Here is a 16110-nt window from a genome sequence, read left to right on the forward strand (position 1 = left end):
ATGCTTGTTGAAATTTTGCAAGTTGGCTTATTAGAAGCAAATAACCAACATTGATATGCTGCCTCCCTCTCTAAGATTGATTTTCCAGCCATCATATGACATGTATGACTGTATCTTGAACTTGTTCCTGAGGTTATTGAACCATCTAAATCGAGTGGGCATGCCCATTTCATGTGTAAAAATCATGTTTCAAATTTGAACACCCCTGTCATGCTGCCTTACCCTCTAAGATCGATTTTTTCAGCCTTCACATGACTTGCCTGGCTCAAGATAGGACTTGTTCTAGAAGTTATTGAGCCTCCTGAATCTGATAGCAGCATCTGTTTGGTGCGAAAAAATCATGTTCCAAAGTCATGAGTTATCAAGTCCTGTTGTGCTGAGGCCCTCACCCAAAGTCAATTTTGTCAGCCTTTGCATGACTTGCATAGCTTGATCTCAGGCTTATTTCTGAAGCCATAGACCAGTAGGAGCAACAATTTGATATGGCAAAGTCATGTTGTTGCAAAGTTGCCCACCTATGGTCAAGTTGACCGCTTTTGCTTATGTAAGCAATGTCACCCCTGTTATGCTGCCTCACCCAATGATTGATTTTTTGAGCTTTCATATGACTTGCTTGGCTTCAAATAGAACTTGTTTCTGGGGTTATTTGGCCGTCTGAATCTGATGGGAACACTGGTTTGGTCCGAAAAAATCATATTTCAGAGTGATGCTACCCCCTCCCCCTACCTACTACCTACTGTGCCCAGAGGCAGGATTCCATGTCGATACTGATGTATAAAAGGATGTTCCTAGTGTTTTTGTATCATATTAAGTGATTGGAGATGGTCTCAGAGTCATCCGGGCCCATGTGAATTGTGATGTGTCAGTTTGCCTGATGCCCCCCCCACAAAGATCGATTTTTCTAGGCTTCCCATGACTTGTCAGTCCTTCAGGAGCATCCTTCCTGGGGGTTATTGAACCCTCTGAACATGATGGTCAAGCCAGATTTGCCAGAAAAAATCATGTTCTTGAGATATGCAAGGTCCCCCTCCCCCTCCTATCTCATATATCTTCATATTATGTGAATACTGATATATCAAAGGATGTTCCTAGTGTTTTATGATCACAGGAATCGATTGGAGATGGTCCCAGATTATTTCTAGCCTGTTTGAATTGAAATATGTCAGTTTGCCTCATACCCCCCACAAAGATCGATTTTTACAGACTTCCCATGACTTGCCAGTGCTACAAAAGCATTTTTCCTGGGGGTTCTTGATCCATCTGAACACGATGGTCGAGCCAGATTTCCCAGAAAAAATCGCGTTCTTGAGATATACAAGGTCCTCCTCCCCCCTCCTACCTCCTATACTTTTGCTGTGCTTGAATTTAACTTAAGACCGATACTGTAAAGGCCTGTCCTAGGGTTTTTTAGGTGTAGGAATCGATTGGTGATGATCCTGGACCACCTGGAGATCAATATTGGTGACATATGGTGGTGGGGCCAAAAAGTCAGTATTTTGGCCATATCTCCACAACCCAACCGCCGATTTCTTTAATTGTTGGCTCATATCATTCCTAGAAGTACCCTCCATGATATGTACCAGCCCATGAAAAGAAATTTTTTCACAAGTTTGAAACCTATTTCTGAAATGACCATATAAGTGGTCACTCGGTAAATTTCTAGTTGAGACCATGATGCAGACAGAGATCGATCATTTTTTCAAACTGTCTTGGGTATTCTATATGATCTGTCTGTGTACTACTTGCTAACTCTACATTTTCAGTTCAATGTGAAAGAAAAACCCTCATTCTTGAGTGCTCGAGAACTATTGTCCTGGATGGACCTTTGACCTCCCGGGTTGAAATGGTGTATCACGCAGTTTGAAGTACAGGGGTACACCACCACTGCTCCCATTCATCTAATATGGCATGATGGCCTTGAAGTTGCGAAGAGCCTCTTTGGCAACCCAATTTTCGCTCAAAACATGTCTTTTGATCCTTTACATGTCCGGGAGGGTGCGCAGTGAGAGTATGGAGAGTGGTTCACAGCAAATCGAGCATTCTCGACACAGGTATGTGCTTCTGTTCTGTATTTTCACATTCTCAACTATCGACTATTCCAGGACCAGCTGCCCGAAGGGGCGACCATAATGCCCATAATAGCTGCATCGGACAAGACACCAGTCACAAGACAGACGGGCGGTCTGGAAATGCACCCTCTTTTCCTCACTATCGGCAACATCGACTCTGACATTCGTATGAAGGCTACATCCCATGCTTGGCGATGTGTAGCATATATACCAATCCCCAAGTTTGAAACACATTCTGATTATCACACAATCCTGAAGTCGCGTGTCTGGCACAAGTGTGTTGACTTAGTCTTTGCCAGCTTAAAGGTCGCAGCAAAGGTCGGCGAGTTTATGCCTGATCCCTTTGGTGAACTTCGATATTGCTTTACCCCTCTTGTCGCTTGGATTGCAGACCTTCCAGAACAATTGATGATCGCCTCTGTGTCAAAGAACGCATCCCCCATCACACTGGCCACTCACAAGCAATTCGGGGATGCCAACCGTCACGATCCTCGCACAGTGGAACATACCTTGGAGCTATTGTACATTCTCAGCAAGTCCATCAATCCATGAAATCTTGACCGGTTCCAGAAGAAGGCGAAGGAGCTTCTCCTCCTAGGCATTCATCTTCCGTTCTGGTGCGACTGGGCGCTCACCCAGGTCTTTATTTTCCTTGTCCCTGAAATCCTTCACACCCTGCACAAATTCTTCTTCGACCATCTGTTGCAGTGGTGTAAAGAAGTGGTCGGAAGCGACGAGCTTGACGCACACTACAAGAGTCATCACAAGCGTGTTGGTGTGCGTCACTTCTCTTCTGGGATCTCACATGTAGCACAGATGACTGGACGAGAGCATCGTGATATCCAGCGCACCATCGTCGCCATGATTTTGGGTGCTGCTCCCCCTGAATTTGTGCAAGCTATTCGTGCTCTCATCGATTTCATGTATCAAGCGCAGAACCCTGTCCATACAGAATCAAGTATCGAGGCAATGCAAGCGTCACTTAACGAATTCCACGATTGCAAGGTGGCAATCCTGGAAGCTGAGGCACGTCGGGGACAAAGCAGCATCAAGGAGGACTTCTACATACCAAAACTCGAGCTCCTTCTGAGCTTCGCAGAGGCCATTAGGAACAACGGTGGATTGATTCAATTCACTGTGGATGTTAGTGAACGACTTCTCATCACACATTGCAAAAGCCCTTTCACAAGAACGAGCAAACAGAAAGATTTCGGCGAGCAGATCGTCCGCATCCTTGATCGTGAAGAGCGGATGCGGCAGTTCGATCTATATCTCCTCCTTCACCAACATAACCATGCTCTCGTGAATGCCGTCATCGATGAAGATGAGGAAGTATATGCCACAGACCCGACGATGGCATGGGTTTCTCGTGTTGCCCCTGACGAACAACATCATTTCAGCGCCCCCAGGCCCATACGGAATCATTTCACCAAGGGCATCCTATCTGACAGCGCCAATGCAGCGCTTACCGTCACTCGCTCTCCTGATGGCTCAAATCTGAGCTGGCCTGATGTGATGCGCACCTATGGACTCCCTGATCTTCGTCACAAGGTCACAGAATACATTCAGCGATATGCAGATGATGTCGAAGGGTGTTTCCGGATGTTTAGCACCATTAAGATTTGGTCCAAGTTTCGTATCCAACTGCATTCGACATTTCGCCCATCAATTATCATGCCTAGCCAAGCTGTCCAGGCCGAACCACCAAGTGATACATTCCCATCTGGAAATTGTGATGCAATTTTCTTAGACACGGTGTGGGTAACACAACAAAGGTGACTGCAAGTCAGATGACAAGCAAACACTCTCTATGTTGGGTCTTGATATGCCGTGTGATATGTTCGACCCTTAAGGGAAGCAAAGAAAGCAAGGATCCACGAAATGATGCTGATCAACCCTGATCAAAGGCGACAAAAGGGCGATGTAAGCGCGAGAAATGCGCTCAAGGCGCGCGCGGGAAAGTGAAATGCGAAAAATGCGCGAAGCACGGGAAGGCGAAAGTGCGAAAGGCGAAAATGCGCAGAGAACTGGGATGGTAGTGCAAGCAGTGCACAAGTGTAGAGAGACGATAATATGGTGAAAAGCGCGGATATAGATGGATACTGATACTGCTACTAGCTTTAGACTGATGCTAGGGCCTTAAGACGATGACGGACGCATGCATTGCATGGAACTAACTGCCAAGTACATGGTGGTAGAAAGATGTGGTAGGTAGCTGTGGTAGGAAGCTGTGGTAGGAAGCTGTGGTGTCAAAACGAACATGAAAGTATGTAAGTTCTACCTAAGCGCTCTCCCAGGGCTCGGAGCCGAATAGGGAGCGCTCTAAGTATGCAAGTGAGGTAAAGTGATGTAAAGTAAGGGTGCATAACGAAATACAAAGCGTAATAGGCTAAATATGGTCTGATAATGAAAAGGGACACACCTAGGAACTGGTTGGACGATGGATGGATGCTCCTGGATGATGCACGATGGAGTGCGCTTAAGCGCAAGAAACGCGCTAAGCGCGCGCACGGGAACGCGAAATGCGAAAGCGTGAGAAAGTGTTGCGCCTATGGTGCGCTTTGCAGGAGAGCTGTGCATTGTATGCGCAAATGACTGGAGACATAGCAGAAGTTGCGTATGGAGTAGGGCAACAAGTGCGAGAGAAACGCGCTGAGCGCGCGCGGGAATGCTGCGCGTTGTGTGGGAAAGTAGCGCGCCTATGGCGCGTTTCGCGGGAAAGCTGCGCGTTATGTGTAAAACAACTAGAGACATGATAGAAGTCGAATATAGCTGATGGTGCAAGTTGTGCATTGAAGGCCAATTGTCATGAGTTGTGAAAAGGTGCGAAATGTGCCCATATGTGCCTGCAGAAACGCGAGTCTCTACAACGGATCAAGGCGCAAATAACCCTGGTTGTAAGTTGGTTTATACTACCTATCGTGCCATATACTGATGACATCTACTGTCTAGTTCCCGTTGCTCAAGTTCGCATTGTATTCCAGCTGGCCCCACCCCGGCGCTCAACTGCGAAGCTTCCTGACTTCCTGTTGCACTCCCCTTCTCTATGTCCAACCTTTTCGTATTGTAAAAACCCCCGAAGATCTAGAGGACACTCGGTTGTGGAAACTTGAGAGGGTATATGCACCTGCAACGCAGCCCAAAACCCACACCGGGTTTGTCATTCCCATAACAGAGGTAACACATGCTGCAGAGTTGGTCCCAGTGTACGGAGAAGAGGTTGACCATTCCTTGACTTCAGCGACATCTCGGGAGCACTATGACCACTTTTATCTTAACCGTTATGCGGACAAGGAGATGTATAACGCGTTGCATGAATCATTGGACACTGAGTATACTCTTTAGGATTAATCTTATGCCACTGTTCTTTCCAATAGCAATGTCATTTGTAAACACAGTACTGTAGGCGCAATGATCTTGGTCCTCGATTAGATGCTTTTTGGATCGATAAGATGACCAACTCGCTGATAAATCTCGCCTGAGTGCTAACGTGATAATCGGACTGACCAACCAATCACATCCCTCCATCGCTGCGAACGTAAGTGTTCGTAACACGCTTAGCGTAGGCGAGAGAAGCCTTCATTTCAGTGGTTTTGCAGATGCGGCTCACACGACCGCGACCAACCTTCCCACCCTCCGGACGTCCTCTACAGTATTGTCATATCGTGCTAAGTGAATTTCAGTGATGTTGACAATCCCGACAATCGACTGGTCGCGAAGAAGAGGAATTTTCAGCTCATGATCAGTCAGTGGTACTACGCCGTGACCTTCGAGTTCACCTTCCGCCTTGCCAACTTCATCTCCTCGACGTAATTTGCCTCCATCATGGTAACGCTACGCCTCAACAGAATTTGTGTTCCAGGTTTGCAGCATGCACGATTGGAACCAGATCCTCCACGTAGGGAGTTCTATGGCGTCCGTCTGAGCCACGGGGACGACAAGCATTCCAACTCATCAGGACTCTGGAGGAAGATCTACTTCACAAATCGCTCGGGAATGTCGATATGGTATGTTTTGTCTCGTTCTTCCTGCAAGGGGATATACGTCAAAGTGAGCCTTATTGCGAGTATTATCATCGTCAGAGCGGAAGAGTTCATGAACGGAATGAAGGTTAAGTAGTGCCCCGCAGATAGAGAATTGCACTGGAGCGCGCCGAGGGACCCTGAATCCCTGCTCGTTATAAACATTGATCTCGTACCCATCCCCGTCAAGTAAAGGAAGGTCCTCCAGATTAACCTCAGTCCGCATGGGATCGTCGTTGGATTTATCGTAGATGATACCACCTCCATTTTGAAAATTTGGAACTTCGCGCCATTCCCTGACATCGAGATAGCTATCAGAAACCAGTTAATATCGCGCCAAAGAAGCAGAGGAATGCGCACATACCTTATATGAGTCGCCAAAGAGAAGGTAAACTGCCGAATATGAGTGTAATTGCGATCATTGTCCCAATTTCTGCGCTCATCATCGAGGGCTCCATGGACAAGGAGGGGCTGGTTCTGTCCATATCGGATAGTGACACCCACGGGCGCATTGTTGGTCAGAAAATTATCCTCCTTCCACGATGGAGGCGCCTGCGCTACCCAGTCGTCCCAGCCGGTGTTCAAGATATGACTGAGTCGCTTGAAGTCTTCCAGTCGCAGAATGATACGCCGGTGATTTTCATCGACCCTCCCCCTTACAAATAACCCGGCTACATAAGGATGAGATCGATGCAAGCGTAAAACAAAACTTACAGAATATCTGTCGATTCCTTGACAGCGGCACGAGTGAGAGGGACCGGATAGCGCTCTCGGCAGTGGATGTCTTGGAGGAGCATCTCAGTAAATGCATGGGCGATGAACATAACGATCATCAATGCATGACGCTGAGTCAGGGCAGTACTGGGCGCATTCAGTGCTGGGTAAGCTGCCAGCTGCCGAGGAAATTCGGATACATTGAAAGGCATGTTATTGGGTTGCTCGTCCTCATCGACATTATCATCGACTACCGGGTTGTCATTGTTGTCGTCCTGCTCCCTACAGGAATGAAGGAAATGAACGCTGAAAACTTGAAGGAGAAAGGTCCAAGAGAGTAGCTCACCGTCCAGCATGCAAAATATCCACGTTATAAATAAATTCCTAGACACGAGTATGGGTTGTAAGCGTCGATTTGGAACAGATGCGGCAGCGAGGAAGGAGCACTGGCAAAGTCGGTCAAGACAAGACTGTCTTATTCGAATGTATTGAAAGGGACATACGTTTGGCTGGAAGACCACAATGGTGTCTTTGATGGGAGACAGGAGAGTGGGATGGCTCCAAGTTTTGAGTAGCGGCGGCTCATCGTCCGAAGTCTCAACTGCCTTGGATTTCCCCTAGCGTTTGGCTGATGCCTTCCGCTTTGGTTGGGGTTCTTCCTCACCAGATTCTGTTAGCTCGCTGCCAGATGCACCGCCATTGGCTTGCGAGTCCGACACGGTTTTGGCTGGTACTCGCGACACAGTCTTGGCTGGTGAAGATGCTGGCCGTGAAGGTAGTGGAATGTTGCGCGCTGATGAAGATGCCAATGGTGTCCGTGGAAGAGGTGCTGGCGAGTCCTATAGAGCAGCCAATGAACGTACTGGTGTCTTTGCAGGACGTGGAACTGGACGTGGGGTTGATAAGATGCAAGCTGGCGAAGATGGCGGAGGTGTCCTTGGAGCAGATGGTGGATGAGCTACTGTAGGAGGTGCAGCTGGACGTTCCAAGTCTGTAGTGTCGGTCTTGGCTGCAGCGTTGCGGGCTGCCATTTGTGCGCGCAGGCGAGCCAAGTCACTGCCACCCTCGCGAGTACTGGAGAGTGCAGAGTCTTCAGCATCGTCTCTTGCCACATCACGCCCGTCGTCATTGTTGAACAGTTTCCTGTTAATGTAATGTTGGCACAATGAAAAAAATGAAAATCACGCCTTACATATTCCACTCTTTGAATATTTGTTCCCTATCATCGTCAAGCAAGTCTTCTATAAGCTCGACAATGTTACGGTAGAAATCGCGATACTTGAAGTCACCATCTTCCTCCGTCTAGATATTTTGCGCACCAAGTCCAAACCGAACCTATGAGGGCTCAGCATGAGTTACAGGCGATGGTAATGGAAACTAACCTGTACACGGCCGTACGCTATATGTGCAGCTTCAACGGTGGTCATGTCGTGCAACACAGCGTTGCAGGGTCGTGCCCCGCGTGATTGGCTGCCTAAAGCAGTAGAAGGCCCTGTGAATATGTGCCGCATTATCTAGAAATACTGATGGGGCGAGTGATGATGAGACCCACCCGTTCGAGGGTGAAGCTTTTTCGCTGGATCCAGAGCAACATATTTACCAATCTGGATCTTCAGACGCGTCGAATCATCCGAGCGAGCTTTCAATCCAAGTGCGAGTTCAAGCAAGCGCTTGTAGTTCCGCTGGAATCTATCCCGTGTTTTCTGAGAGCTATAAGGAAAAGATCAGTCTATACTTGTCAGTAGGATACTCCGTAGCCAAACAGTTCCGCTAGCTGATTCTCTCGATGGGCTATGTCATCCTCATCCTCGGATAGTTGTCCAGCATCTGCAAGTTCATGCCGTTTTAGTAGTGTACCGATGTCGATCACCTTATTAATCTTGCAGAACATGTCGATACATCGGGTGATGCAGCGTGCAGCTGCAATATATAATTCCTCGCGTGGATGAGTCAGCGCTGGATTCCTTCTTATTTGACCTACGGACAGTGAGAAGCACAGCCAAGGGATAGATAGTACTGGACGACTTACTTTGATTTCTCGTTATCTGATTTTGATGAATGTTGCTTTCTCTTGGTTGAGCGCTTGCTTGTCTTCCGGGCTGGAGGGCATGGACGGTCCTCGGATCCACTTGAAGGGGAGCTTGCGCTTTCAGATTCTGAAAGACTTGGAGAGTATTTGAAAGTAAGGAGGGTATAGTTACTTAGTTACAATAGGGGCATTCACGCGTTATCGTTTATAAAAAAAATGGTCGAATTACTGTATTTGACAAGGATGAATGTTATCGATGTGGCACTGCTTGCATTATTACATAATAAACATAGTCATGTGATCACGTTCGCATACAGAATTTTGAACTTTGCCTTTTTGTTTCTTTAGTTAGTACCATTGGCGTCCGCTCATACCAGCTACCGACACACGCACCACGCACGGCTCCGCATTATGCGGACACTTTCAGTTGCTCAGGCGCTGATCCGTGAACGTCCGCTGTTAACTTGCGCGGCTCGGTCCCTGAGCACCAAGGGCGCCTGGGAAGGCTCAACTATGTTTTATTCTAGGTTGATTTGACTTATGCGCCTGGGAGGTGCTGGCTGTGCTGTATGTCAGCGCGCCAGCACCTATGATCTGGCGCATATACATGCCACTTACTTCGGTGCTCGTCACCTCTCTCATCAACCAGGTGCTTCGACGCTCGGACGAATCTGCGATCTTCTAATTGTAACGATCAAGCTCGACGTGCATCCTTCACCCTCTGATTTCGGCGCTCGTACACGGTCTTTCGGATCGTCCACGCATTGTGACCAACCGCTGTTGGGCGCTCATGAACCTCGCCGCTCAGATCGGAATTTACCTAGACGAAGTATTGAGGGGAGCCTTCCGGTACCAGTGCATCCATCGCTCATTCCTCCATCTACACTGACGATGCCCTTGCAGAAACTTCAACCCTTCGTTCAAGTCCTGGGTCAGGCTGAGTCGAGCCTTGAGGACGGCCCATGATTCATGATCTTCGTCGTGGCTATAGCCGCCTCTTAGTTGCACAGACAGTGCCTCTGCGCAGAGCCTAATTTGTGCACGTAGTATCCTAACCCTAACCCCACTGCCGCTGCACCTGGTTGGTCCCAAAGTCCCCTCAAATTCCACCCTGAAAAGTTTTATCTGCGCAAGATTCACTACCCCCGTTCAAAGCGCCGAGCCTGAAGGTGAACGTGTAGAGTAAGGGCTTAGTACTTGGCACATGCCTTGCCGAAATGAGTTATATCATGGGACTGGACATTGTGGCAAGGAATCGTCCTTCTTAGCGCTGAATGGCCGAACCAGCATATTGAAATGCATGTATCCTTTTCATTCTTTACGTCTGTCTGCATTTCCAAATCGACCTCTTGGATTGCAGACTAGCCTATCGCGGCGGCATCACAGCAGCCATCACTGCGCCCTACGAGCGCACCTAGATCATACAATGTAGGATGCAGAAATGGGAGTTTTGGTTCGACAAAGGTTCAACGAAAGTTGGAGAACACCGCATTTGAGTAGATATAATCGGCTGTCAAAGTCCAAGCTATCGTTTTCCACTCGGCCTCTGTGCCCTAAGAGCTTCGTTGATGTATATATAGGACTTCGCAAGGTATTACGCCAATTGGGAGAATATTGTGTCATCATCCTCTTGAAACTGGGAGCGTGTATTGCCAGGTAAACCGGCATTCCCTTCGCCAAGCTGCCTGCGCTTTCTGTCAGGTTTCCCATTAGCAGCATCTATAGGAGGTGTAAGCGCTTGTATCGGTGTTTCAGAGAGAGATGATACTTACGTCCACCATAAGAGTCAGTTGAGGATACTGAGTGGGAGGCTTGGCGCTTCTTTAAGGTGGGAGCCACGTCCTTAGTTAATCGATGACCTTCAGTCCTTCTGCCAGCAACCTCTCCTCCGCGGTAAATAGGACGAGGCCGCGGAGTTGGTTTGCCTTGCTCCTTGTGAAAGGCACAATTGGACGCGAGGTTACTCCCCACTTCATCATCTGCATGATTGGAAGCGATGTGCCAGATATCTTGTATCGATCCATGACTCACCTGACTTAGCAGCCGATCCTATGTCACCGCCTTCAATAGTCAACGCTGTATGAAGAAGCGTCAATGGCAATTTGAGGAGGTAGATAGAAAATTGAACTGGTCACATCTCAGTCTGACCCTCTTGTCGCGCACCTCTTGCAAATTCGCAATTGCGCACCAATAATGTACTGGCCCCGCAAATATATGACAAAAGTAGTATACTCACAGTTGTCCTCACTTTCGCCAATGGCACTGTCACTCCTCGCAGGGACATGTGTGGTAGATGCTTGAGTGGGGTGCGGTGGGGCGGGGTTGACATTGATGATAGGAGAACTAGGAGTGGGGTCGCTATCCGGAGTGAGGCCGACATCCAAAGTGGGGTCGGCGTCCAAAGTGGGGTCAACGTCCAAGGTGGGGTCAACGTCCAAGGTGGGGTCAACGTCCAAGGTGGGGCCCATACCCACTGCATCCATACAAGCATCATGTTGGACGGACGGATGGGTAAGGGGGGGGTGGGGGTGCGCTGGATGGACGCAGAGACCCACAGCAGTTGTCATTGCTGCTGGACATTGCATTGGAGCCGGCAAACAATGTGCCTGAGTACCTGCTTGATTCTCTATGTCAGACTGGACAGGCGCGCTCCCGGCACTATTGCTATCTGACATCACATGTAAGCAATTATATAGCAATTTGAACGACTCGCTTACCTGGACCTTTCCTCGCATCCAACAGTTCTTCCTTCTTATCATGCTCCCTAGCACGCTCTCGATGTCTCTGGCGGGTTCTTGCCTCAGCCTCCAGCAGCGCGAGCTCGTCCCCTTGCGACGGCACCAAAAACTTCTTGTTTTTCATAATGCGGGAGACGGTTGTCTCGTTCTCTACTGCTCTGTATAGGACATGGAGATGGTCGCTTGGTGAGATGCTGCCATTAAAAGGGACCTTCTTGCCCTTCAAAGACTGGCGCTGATGGTGGGCATTAATACTCAGCTCCTGCGAGTAGCGGTGCGCGGATCGTGAGAGAATGTCACTTTATGCGAATATACTTACCTTGATGAGCGCCTCTAGCGCTCCCTGAACTTCAGGACGAAGGGGGGGGGCGTTCGCGTGCCTCTGCGACGCCTGTAATATCCTCCCAGGCAATGCGGCTGCGCTGTACGAGATCGATGATGTTTTGTGCTTGACGAGTCTGATGGACCAGTAGAAAATCGCGCTTTTGTGACCCAAGCTCGACCTCTAATTTAAAGTCAACCTGCGATACTGCTGCAACATCAATTTGGTCAGGCCACGTCAGGTTCACGTGCTCTGGCGCTAGCTGCGCGACTTTTTCGATGCCTTCAAGTCCCCCGCCTTTCTGCTTCTGCTTCTTCCTCGAGATCGGACGGGCAACTCGATAATTTTCGGTGTTGTCCTCGATCGCGAGACGAATGGCAGCTGCACCTCCGCTACTGTCATCCAACAAGCCAATCCGGTACGCATTGATAATTGTCTGCTCCATGATTGCAATGCAGGCAAGAATACGCAAGCGGCGTGCTCGTGTTCCACCTGTTGCAGCAGACCACTCATATGTGTGGAAAGGGACTAAGTTCTGTCCCCTGAATACGTTGTCGCCAACACCCGTCGAGATGCTTGACTGTCGAGACCATGGTTCGTACAAGTTATTGCGCTTTACGGATGTCAGCTTCGTTGCACCATTGAAAAGCTTTTGTGCGTCGAGCACCTCCACACGAAGGCTATCTATGCGTGCCGCATCCTTTTGAAGGCGCTCCTTCCGGAGTAACCGCGAGGTGCGCAAGTCGGTCCCTTCCTCAGCCTCTTCACCATCCTCATCATTGTCATGCTCCTGATCGTCGTCAGTCTCTTTATCACTCGATGACGGGTCACTGTCATCCTTATCATCATCTTCATCGCTGCCTTTCTTCCCTTTCTTCTTGCCCTTTGCCGCATTAGTACCACTTCTTCTAGAACTCTTTCCACCATCCGCAATCCCAAATGCCGACTGCAGCTCTCGCTGCTGTGTGACTCGACGGGGCATGTTGATGTTTGCTATCTGCCCTTCCATATTGAGGAACTCAGGGAACATCTCAAATATCGAGGATACAATCTGTATAAATGCACAAACCATCAGGTAATACTAGAAACATCATTAAACATACCTCAGCAACAGCGCCCCCGCGCTGTTCAGGATCATAGTCAGGATGGGCCATGATCGCCCGAATCATTTCAGCAGAGGCCGACCCAGGGTTCCAGTCTTTCCCGTGGGCCTTTGCCATATATAGAAATGGTGAGAACCAAGCAGAAACCTGAGCAACTCCTTCAGACCGCACTGAAATATCCACCCACAGGATATACGCACCTCGGAAATAGACCTCTCAATCATGCGTAAATTCCGGATGAGGGTGGTAACGACAGAGCGAGACATCAGCGGAAAATGGCCGAAGTCGTGTACATCATCACTTCGGCCAAGCACAAGGGCTGCCTTAGCTGCACAGCCTTCCAGTGCTGTCCGAACATCGCCAGGCAGGTCCTTCGTCGCCCGCTTGTCTTGGACATAGTCTTTCATGGCGGAGATGACATCGAACTTGTACAGCATATAGGCTTTTGACCACACATCTTCATCTGTGTTGCCGAATCGGTAGGATGCGGGAGTGTTGCCCCCAAGGTGTTTCTCATAGGCGTCATTCAGAGCCTCCCGGAGTGGGCCAGAAAATCGCATCCAGTACTGGATGTGCCCGCTTAAGCTGTTGATACATCTCGGTGTCGCCATTCTCGCCCTTATCGGAGTTGTACGGGATCGTATTGAAGCACCAGCGAAGGCGGTTTTCCAGTCGCATCGTGACATCAGCAACAATCTGTTGACAGACAGGCGTCAGTCAAAATGGCGAAGGATCTCATGTCGATAGTGAATGCGCTACGCACCCCTCCATAACTCGAGAACATTGTATCATAAAATCGAGTAAACTGCATCTCGGGCGTATGGATGTAGTGAGTGCCTGACGATACGATCGTCTCCAGATGGTTGAACACGTAGTCCTGAGAGAGAAGTTCATTCTGCTTTGCAAAAGACGCCCCCAGCCGCGGTATGTTCGATATTGGACCAGTTTTTGTTTTTTGCACACAACATCTTGTACTTCTGGATGAGGCCCTCTTCTGGCGATTGCATATACACATGCTTCGTTTCGTTCCGCGATATATGAAGACCAATAATTTCGCTGACCTGACCTGTTGCTCCCTCCGTCAGACTCATCTTGATTCTCCCTCACCAAAGTGTATATTTCAGCGCGAACTGACCTTGATCGAAAATAGTGACGATCCATTGACCGCCATACGCAAGAACACCCTCGAGTTTCTGCCGACGCGGTTTCACAACCTTGTCGATGTAGTCGATCTGATCCTGGTCGATCTCACCCGCAGGTAGGTCGGCAACGCGTGTCTCTTCTGCCAACACCATCTCATATTCGGTCCTCATCTTGTTCATCCAAGCTTCAATAGCTTTTGTCCGATGATGTCCCCCTGCTGCCTTGAACTTCCATTCTTTTGGTGCGTTCCCAGATATTTTCAAGATCGGGAGCTCGGAGAGCTCCCCGCACTTATCAAGATCTTTTTCATAGCTCCCTTCCACAAGCCATTCCTTGTGAACAACAAGAGGAATCGCATGGACGGGATTGAAGCGGTCAGCCCCATTTGCAAGAAACGACTGATATAGGGACTGCACTTGTGAATCAACCAAAGGTCGATTGTTCCATTTACCAAACTCAAGGTGGTTATAATATTCGATTAGGTCGAAACGAGCGGATCCGATGATGGCTTTATCCGCAATCTTGTTACGCTTTGTAACCTCGTCGATACTATCATCTAACGAGGGACCCGCAGAGTCTCTGGTGTTGCCCAGCAATAGGGCGTCTTTAACCTGTCCCTACATTAGTTGATGAGCGCTCGAGTCTCCATGCTATCACCGGCACGCAATCACTCGCCTCCTTCCCAGCCTTTTTTTTTCCTTGTCCTCGCGGTTTTGGTGGCATATTCAGGCCGTCTAGTAAGTGCGCAACAGCACCTGTGAGGGATGCTCAATTCTAAAATGTCGTTGTCGTTTGCAAGTCGTAAGCGAGCCAAACTCACGCCGTGACGCTAAAGCGTCGCTAAATAGTAAACCTGTCCTAAACGGGACTTGTACCTAAACCTTACGGCGCGCAGCGCCAAACACTTGCAGTCTCACATGAAACACAGCAATGCTCCTACTACTAGCCTTCCTTCCGCTGAAGGATTTGCCATGTGTCGTGCTGAAAGAATCTGATTGACGCCTAAGCGGAAGCGAACAGACTCTTCATTTGTGCACTTGTAACACACATGCCGTACCCCATGCGCGACCCATCTTGTAGCAGTGTTGGCATGCACGTCTTTTCACATTTTTGGCTTTTAGCTTCTATCCGGTCATGTCTGGCCCCTGCAATTCGCATTCGCCCAAGGGCGATCTCCAAGAGAGGTAACAGCTCATTCGTGAGCTCTAGTAAAGATGGATTTTCTGTCAACGGAAGGCAAGAGTGATTCCTTTTATCAGCTTATGGTGTGCAAACTCATCGCACCATAGCTCACTCAGATTGGTCGGGACCAACTTGTACGGCTGTCGACGTTGGAATCGAACGATGACATCTGGAACGTGCTGAAGAACGTATCTGATACCGGTATCACGGCCGTCAGGATTTGGGCATTTAACGGTTCGTTACGGTTCGTTCATCGTCTGTCTACCGAGGTTAGCGACTTTAGTGTTTTGATTGACAGGACGTGGAAATCATTCCCGAGAGCGGAACGTGGTTTCAGTTTGTACAGAACGGCACTACTACCATCAACGATGGAACAAATGGACTGCAGAAACTTGATACACAGTGGTTCAAATGGCAGAACAACAAGGGCTATATGTTATCATGTCACTAACGAATAACTGGAATCCAGTACCTAACACAACATCTTCCGGCACTGCATCACCTGACGTGCTTGCGTCTGTCGCTATTCCGCGTAACACTCTTTCAAACGACTATGGTAAGCCAACACTGCACTTGGTGTTCAATCAGACATCGGACATATCAACGTTTTTACAGGCAGTATGGATCTATATGTCCGCCAGTTCGGACTTCAGAACCACGACGATTTCTACACGAGCGATGATACCTTGGCTGCCTTCCAGAATTACACTAAGCAGATCGTATTACGCTATTTCGACAGCCCTGCTGTGTTCGGCTGGGAGCTTGCGAATGATGCTAGGTAATTCACC

The 16110-nt window shown here is 48.8% G+C and overlaps 4 protein-coding genes across 4 annotated transcripts; 2 read left to right on the top strand and 2 right to left on the bottom strand.

The window, feature by feature from the left end:
* Window positions 1–1430: 1430 nt before the first annotated feature.
* Window positions 1431–5525, top strand: DFJ58DRAFT_719664 (uncharacterized protein; the record flags this gene model as incomplete). The annotated part of the gene is made up of 8 exons (XM_041384667.1): window positions 1431–1487; window positions 1642–1713; window positions 1860–1995; window positions 2017–2051; window positions 2103–2444; window positions 2640–3844; window positions 5054–5401; window positions 5522–5525. 8 exons carry the CDS (start codon window positions 1431–1433, stop codon window positions 5523–5525), a joined length of 2199 nt encoding a protein of 732 aa, XP_041235247.1.
* A 150-nt stretch (window positions 5526–5675) lies between these two features.
* On the bottom strand, window positions 5676–8696 carry DFJ58DRAFT_848593 (uncharacterized protein; the record flags this gene model as incomplete). Its single annotated transcript, XM_041393651.1, has 13 exons — window positions 5676–5777; window positions 5849–5977; window positions 6114–6402; window positions 6456–6746; window positions 6806–7087; window positions 7152–7189; window positions 7309–7406; window positions 7470–7644; window positions 7669–7948; window positions 7998–8107; window positions 8188–8297; window positions 8358–8508; window positions 8556–8696. 13 exons carry the CDS (start codon window positions 8694–8696, stop codon window positions 5676–5678), a joined length of 2196 nt encoding a protein of 731 aa, XP_041235248.1.
* Window positions 8697–10428: 1732 nt separating this feature from the next.
* On the bottom strand, window positions 10429–14863 carry DFJ58DRAFT_737176 (uncharacterized protein; the record flags this gene model as incomplete). The annotated part of the gene is made up of 14 exons (XM_041386912.1): window positions 10429–10553; window positions 10607–10813; window positions 10866–10910; window positions 11071–11502; window positions 11552–11834; window positions 11892–11915; window positions 11962–12945; window positions 12998–13144; window positions 13198–13509; window positions 13565–13693; window positions 13761–13874; window positions 13909–14063; window positions 14133–14757; window positions 14798–14863. The coding sequence occupies 14 exons, from the start codon at window positions 14861–14863 to the stop codon at window positions 10429–10431; spliced, it is 3648 nt and encodes a 1215-aa protein (XP_041235249.1).
* A 325-nt stretch (window positions 14864–15188) lies between these two features.
* DFJ58DRAFT_848595 (uncharacterized protein) lies at window positions 15189–16100 on the top strand (the record flags this gene model as incomplete). Its single annotated transcript, XM_041393652.1, has 5 exons — window positions 15189–15338; window positions 15430–15591; window positions 15621–15765; window positions 15792–15878; window positions 15938–16100. Coding segments are annotated over 5 exons (707 nt in total), but the record flags the coding sequence as incomplete, so codon positions are not given.
* Window positions 16101–16110: the final 10 nt, after the last annotated feature.

The sequence above is a fragment of the Suillus subalutaceus genome (assembly GCF_016647625.1).
Source record: "Suillus subalutaceus strain FC151 chromosome Unknown DFJ58scaffold_330, whole genome shotgun sequence".
In the NCBI taxonomy this organism is placed as follows: Eukaryota; Fungi; Basidiomycota; class Agaricomycetes; order Boletales; family Suillaceae; genus Suillus; species Suillus subalutaceus.